Below are 7224 nucleotides of genomic sequence, written 5' to 3' on the forward strand. Positions count from 1 at the left end.
TACTTTAGGTGACTAGGGCTCGGGATTAACAAATTAATAGGGTACTTTATATAGTCATTATGGTTTCCCATGTTTAACTCCACAACTTGAGGGCCAAGACAAATACCAACCATCCCTCTCGGCCGCCCTAAGTAGCGGAGTTGGCATATATACCATGTGAAATAGAATGTTTCACTTCATAATAAGTGTATTTGTATCCATCTACATACGATGTATTTGTTGAGAGTTACATATCGAATGCAAATACTTGTCATTATTCGATGTTAGGTATTCGAATCTCAATCTATGATGTTTGAAATATTTTTACATTGTCAGACTGCGAAGACTGACATACTCGAGAGTCGAGAATAATTATAAGTGTTATAAAGACTAACCCTAACAACTAAATGATACTTTATTTTTCGGACAAGTGAAATCTTTGTTTAGATTACATGGAGATGAAATCTTACACCAAAATGAACGGTGGGCTCCAACAGTATCAGTGCACAAGTTTAACCGTGTTGTATTGGAAGAAACCCATTTCAAATTTCGTTTTCATTTCCAAGAAGATCACTATTGGACTCACTGTGGGGCATTGAAGTCGGTAGAAACCAAACATGTACAGAAAAATTGTGTTTCCTGGCGATGTACACCTCCATAAGCCAAAAACACTGACATCGCATTCAATTATTTGCCCTAAAGAGAAACAAACAGACATTGCATTCAACAACAATTATATACACATGCAAAATCTAGTGCTTATATTTCAATTTGAAATCCATGTCTTTATTTATTTATCATACAAATATAAGATTTTGTCAACGAGCGTCTAACCTAGTGGAAAAATGTCTTCACTTGTAGAACGTGGTCTCAAGTTTGAATCCCCAACGCGCATTAACTAAAATTTAAGAAATTTAATTATACACATTAGCTAAAATTGCTACATTTGATAAAGAATGATTATAGTGGCTCTTTTTTGCTTGTAGCCCGGAGCAAAGTTTGTTGAATGTAATCATGGTTGAGTAATTAGCAGGTAAATTAATTATGAGATGGGGGTTGAAATATGATAGCCCATATTTTGTCTCATATAGATGTTTTTGTGAAACTTTGTCAAAAGATGAATAAATCTTACGTTAGGTAAACCATCAATTTTTGGTTCATTCATTGTCAATATTATGCTATTGAAAGATGACAAGTCAACCATCAATTTACAAAAATACTTCAATGAACTTATTTTGTACATTGTATTTGCACCAAGTCCTTTTTGCCTATGAAGTTTATTAAAGTATTTCAAATACTCTCATGTATTGATAGTTTGGGAGAGTCAACCTGGCTACCAACCTTAACAACTACTATCTACATCTACATTGTATAAAATACATTAACTTGTAGTTTTCCTTTCAACCAAATTAGTTTGCTTTATAAATCATCACGTCATTATGTGCATTGTCGTCATTAGACAAAGCGGTATATGTGTTATAGGCACACGACAAAAATAAATGAAAAAAATATCTTCAACAAGGTCGGCAATGGATTTAGGATCTCAAACTTCAATACACTCAGTTAAAGAAAAGTCAAAACAACACATAAATACGTTATAACAGGCATTATTCATAAAATGACAAATATTTATGTAGTAAAAAAGGGATGTTTTCCAAGGATTTAGAGAAGTAGTATTTGAAGTTTTGGGGTAAATGTGGTTAACCATTATATTAGAGTTACAAACTCTACCTTGAAAATTAGTATTTGTATATTGTTTTTCTGACAAATATGTATACATGTTATGTACCATGTAATGTATATATATTTTTAAAATCTATACATGCGGCTGAAGTTACCTGTACAATAACAACAGTAAAAAGATGGTACACAGTAGAAACATGAAAACAGTAAAAATACAGTCTTCATTACCTTTCTCCATATAATTTACTTTCCTTTTTTTTACAAAAAAATAAAAAAAACCAGCCTAAAATTCACAAAACGACTGAGATTTGGATAATCCCAAGATGGTTTTGAAATAATTTTCACGTTTTGATGGGACCCACGACATATACGGTGGCCCCAGGGCCTTCAAAATAATCAGTGCCAGAATGGAAAGAGAGAAACAGTGTTTTGTTGTTAGCTTGTCTTCTGTACCGCTTTCCTCTCTCTCACCCATCTTCGCTTCCTCCACATCTCACCACAACATCCCCCAAGGGTTTCAAGGGTTTTTCGCTCTCCTCTCTCATATTCCTTCAATCTCTCCCCTTCCCTCAGATTTGCTCGCTAAATCTGGCCCCAATGCGTTTGTAGACGAATCTCCATCAGGTACTGCTCTTCGTCTCTCCGATCTGCTTTGCTTTAAGCGTACTCATTTCTTGAGATTTGAGCTCCAGGAGCTTCAAGAGCTTGTTATTTTGGAGCTTCAGGAGCTCAAGGAAGCTTGGCATTTTCCGTTTATTTATTTTTTTAACACAAAAAGAATCATTTTTATTTTATTTTTAGTTATTGGCTTTGTTTGTGATTTGGTTTGATTTGTTTGGTGGATAAATGGGTGGTGAATCTTGTCTTGGTGATGGGCAAGCAGAGGTGAAGCAAATCTATGCAAAAAAAACTGATTAAACTTAAAAACTAGAAGAAACTAGAAAGATGGCAACTGGGTCTAGCTTCATATTGTTTGTATTTTGTTAATTTAAATAAAGGAAAATAAAAAAAGTTTTCATTTTAGAATAGTCTGCTTCTTTTGTATTTAAAAGGGTATTTGTCGTAAAGATTAATATGTTATTTTTATGGCAAAGGTGCACCCTTTTAACCCCATTTATATTGATTGGAAATCTGTTTTTGCTGATGTATTTTTCCTTCTGATATGACTTTTATGTGATGTTGAAATGATTCTTTGACTGTATTTTTAGCATTTTCAATGCTAATAATGTTTGGTCAAGCAGTGTTGTAATGTTGTGCTTGTGACTGAGTGGCTAATCCTTACTTCCATTTGTACAAATAAGTGCAAACAGCAAACTACCTCTGCCCTTGATTGACTAATATTTTTCATTATTTTTTGATAATTTCAGGGCATGGATTTATTATATTTCGAAGTGAAAAGACATATAGCATGATGTACGCAGTTTAGTTTTATATGGTAAAGAACAGTCTAAGTCACAACTTGTGACTTGATAACTCAGAAGCTTTACCTAAAAGGCTTCTAAAGGAGCTGATCATTATAAACTTGCTGGACTATAGTCTTCCTCGTTTTGGTACTTCTGGGTTGGGTAGGGGTGACAAAGATCAGAATCTCTACCTGGAAATGGGTTCATTTATGGGTACTTCTGAAATTGTTGAAGCAACAGACGAGCTGACTACAGGTCAATTTTCTCATGGAATAGGTAGACCAAATTCTGGATTTAGTAGGGGTGACAGAGATCGGAAGCCTCCTGTTCTAAAACTGGGATACAAGGATTCTCTAGAAGATGATATTAATAAGCTCTTCGAGGCAATCAATCTCAAAGCTTCATCCAAGGGTTCAGATAATTCGAAGCAAGCAGGCACTAGCCCTTTAAATAAGAATGCCTTGAAGAAGCCAATTACAGTGGGTGTGTCTCGCTCACCAGGGATTGGGACTTCAGAGCCAGCAACTCTGAAGCAGGCGTTAAGGGAACTCTCTATTACCAAGGCATCAGAAATGGCTGCTATGAAGCGGTTATCAAAATTGACAAGTCCTTCAAGGGCCTCTGAAGCTGGGAGGATCAAGACATTGTACAATGCAGTTGTAGTTGAAGCCAGTACATCTGGCCCGTCCACAAGTGAAAATAAGGGAAATATGGTTGAGATCTCTCTGGTGCCAGAAGAAAGCATTTCAAATACTTGTGAGAACATGCCTGAGCATCCTCAAATGGCGAAGATGAAGTCATCAAGCCAGAGTGCAGATTCTTCTCCTCGATTTGCCATCAGGAAAACAGAAAATAATTCCGGGAGCACAACATTGCAAAATGAAAGTACGTCCATGCTAAGGACAGTTGGGGTGCAAACAATACAGGCAGAACTGGGACAGAAAGAGAAAATTGAATCTTCAAGTGACCATATTTCAGAACTTGCTGAAAACGTTCCTGCGAAAACCATGTTACCGACAAAAATAAAGGCGCAGCTGGGGAAGAAAGAGAAAGTTAAATCTACAAGAGGTAACACTTCAGTAGTTCAAAATGTTCCTGCCAAACCCAAGTTAGCAAGTAAGGTATCAGCTGCAAAACCAGGGCGGAAAGTCAAGTTGCATGCAGTACCTTCTTCATCTATTTTGGTCAATGGCAATACGACAAGCAAACTATCCAGAAATACTCTCCGCTCCATAAAACCAGCCAGCAGGAATAGGATTATCATAAAGAAGAAGATAAGGCAGGATTCAAGTTCTGTGGCCTGCAATTCTAGTAATTATAATGAAGTTGATGCTGATTTTGATCCTAGCACAAGTCAGCTGGTCTGTGAGAGATGCCAATGTACATTGAAAGGTGCTGGCAAACAATCAAATCAAGGTTCTTTGGTGCCCCAGTTTAACAGTCTTACTGCAGAAGTAAACTCAAGTAATGTGCACACAGGTCCAAGTAAACCAGGCTTCAGCTTAGACAGCAGTAAGACTGGAAATACAGGGGGAGCTGACATCATGAAAGCAAAAAAGAACCCAAAATCAAAAGAAAAAGGGGAGTTCTCCCAAAGCTCAAAAAGTAGCCAAGAGTATAGTAGTAGTACGAGTTTGAGTGATGAGAGCAATATGAGTGGGTCTAGTTGTAGCAATAAGCCTCACATGTCAAAGGATGTGAGGTGGGAGGCCATCCGTCACGTTCGGTTGCAGCATGGAGTCCTGGGCTTGAGACACTTCAATCTTTTGAAGAAGCTTGGTTGTGGAGACATAGGAACTGTATATCTTGCTGAACTAATTAGTACGAACTGCCTTTTTGCCATAAAGGTAATGGACAATGAGTTCTTGGCTAGAAGGAAGAAGATGCCAAGGGCTCAGACTGAAAGAGAAATACTGAGGATGCTTGATCATCCTTTTCTCCCTACACTGTATACCCAATTCACATCAGATAATCTGTCATGTTTAGTTATGGAGTATTGTCCAGGTGGAGATCTTCATGTCCTTCGGCAGAAGCAGTCAGGAAGGTGTTTTTCTGAAGCAGCGACAAGGTAGAAAAATTTGAAATAAGATCTATACATATCAGGGCATGCATTTTGTTTTGGATGCTATTGTTACACTATTTTTGAGAAATTGCTACATGACATCCTCATTTTTCCTGGTCATCTCTTATAAATTATCCATTGCACTATGTAATTCAATTGGGAAACTGAGCATTAGATTCGCCTCTAATCTAGTATCTGTTTCTATATTAAATTAGGGCTGGAATTTTACCTGAGATAACTTAGCTAAATGGATCTTTCTTATAATTGCTCATTCTTATGTTCTGTATGTATTTCTCATATCGCACCATTGCAAACTGATTCAAGCCACTTTGTGTTTTCAGGTTCTATGTTGCTGAAGTTCTCCTTGCTTTGGAGTACTTGCACATGCTTGGGGTAGTTTATCGGGATTTGAAACCAGAAAACATTCTTGTGCGGGAAGATGGTCACATTATGCTCACAGATTTTGACCTGTCTCTAAGGTGCACTGTCAGTCCAACTCTTTTGAAATCACCTTCATGCGATGCTGATCGTGTAAAACTGTCCGGTCCATGCACACAATCTAGCTGCGCTGAGCCCTTCTGCATGGAACCCTCCTGTGACGTCCCATGCTTCAGCCCTAGGTTTTTACCTGCTGCTGCAAAAACAAAGAAGTCCAAAAATGACTCTGCAGCCCAAGTCAGATCATTGCCACAGCTTGTGGCAGAGCCTACTGATGCACGGTCCAATTCCTTTGTAGGGACCCATGAGTACTTGGCTCCTGAGATCATCAAAGGAGAGGGTCATGGAGCTGCAGTCGATTGGTGGACGTTTGGAATCTTTCTTTACGAGCTTCTATACGGCAGAACACCGTTTAAAGGCATCAACAATGAGGAAACATTAGCCAATGTGGTGTTGCAGAGCCTAAGGTTCCCAGAAGGTCCAATTGTTAGTTTCCAGGCTAGGGATCTCATCAGAGGGCTGTTGGTAAAGGAGCCAGAGAATCGGTTGGGATCAGAGAAAGGGGCTGGTGAGATTAAGCAACATCCTTTCTTTGAGGGCCTGAATTGGGCCCTAATACGCTGTGCCATCCCACCGGAACTGCCCGAGTTTTGTGATTTTGAAGTTCCAGACATGCCTGCTGCTCAGGAGAATACCAAGTATTTGGAGTTTAAAGCTACAGGAGACCACCTAGAGTTTGAGTTATTTTAGAGGAAAAATCACTTTTTTTTTAGGAGAAGCTGTCTGCTTGTGTATTATATTACTTCTTGAAAGACCTCCTCCTTTCCAGCTAGCTTTCTGTATATTAGTAGCAGTACATACTCTCTTAAATTTTCAGTAATGGCTGCGCATATATCGTATCAGATTCAAAACTTTTGTACAACAGCCTCGCATATTATGAGTTATTAGTCTGTTCGGGAATGCTTCTGGGAAAGTTAAATCAGCATATATGGCTAATTGTCGGAGTCTTCGAGTATGGATGTTACCTGGGCTTTTATATTAAATATATTAAAACAGTATAGCCGAACGGCTATACGTTGTACGTATTCTGCAAGCGCTTCTGCGCCTGCGAAAGGTTTTTTTTAAAAAAATTTAAATTTAGATAATAGGTAGTTGTGTTCCATAAAAATAAGATTCATTATCTAATTTTTTTTTTAAAATTTTTTTCACTATACAAAAGTGTGAATTTACCATATTATCCTCATTTAATTAATAATTTCAATTCTTTATGTTTGCATTAACAAAGGAAATTTTCTGATATTTTGAATGTTTTACCATTCTCTGCCTTTTGCTTTATATATATATATATATATATATATATATATTCAAACAATCTAGCCGGGCAAGTAATGTTGCCCGGCTGCACTATTTTTAAAAACAAAATTAGAAAAAAATTTGAGTACAGCCGCACGGCTGTACTAATTTCCAAACAAAACCGTAGCATTCCGCTGTGTGAAAATAGTATAGCCATGCGGCTGTATTTCTTTTATAAATGAAAAAACATGGAGTATAGCCGGACGGCTGTACTCCTTTTATAATATTTTTTTTATTAAAAAAAAAGAAAAAAAAAAGGGGAACCTCTACCGATTAAAGCCACGTGTCAAACAAGTATAGTCGCCC

The 7224-nt window shown here is 37.4% G+C and overlaps 1 protein-coding gene across 1 annotated transcript; it reads left to right on the forward strand.

Moving 5' to 3' along the window:
* Nucleotides 1874-6525, forward strand: LOC18769156 (serine/threonine-protein kinase D6PKL1). The gene is made up of 3 exons (XM_007203177.2): nt 1874-2286; nt 3030-5133; nt 5469-6525. Exons 2-3 carry the CDS (start codon nt 3263-3265, stop codon nt 6313-6315), a joined length of 2718 nt encoding a protein of 905 aa, XP_007203239.1. The 5' UTR covers nt 1874-2286; nt 3030-3262; the 3' UTR covers nt 6316-6525.

The sequence above is a fragment of the Prunus persica genome, chromosome G7, assembly GCF_000346465.2.
Source record: "Prunus persica cultivar Lovell chromosome G7, Prunus_persica_NCBIv2, whole genome shotgun sequence".
Classification (NCBI taxonomy): domain Eukaryota; kingdom Viridiplantae; phylum Streptophyta; class Magnoliopsida; order Rosales; family Rosaceae; genus Prunus; species Prunus persica.

What these genes read in the sequence shown, in the direction of transcription:
- LOC18769156 (XM_007203177.2), top strand. Translation starts at nt 3,263, where the DNA reads ATGGGTTCATTTATGGGTACTTCTGAAATTGTTGAAGCAACAGACGAG. An exon ending in TTTTCTGAAGCAGCGACAAG is followed by an intron (nt 5,134 to 5,468) that starts GTAGAAAAATTT and finishes TTGTGTTTTCAG; the next exon opens with GTTCTATGTTGCTGAAGTTC.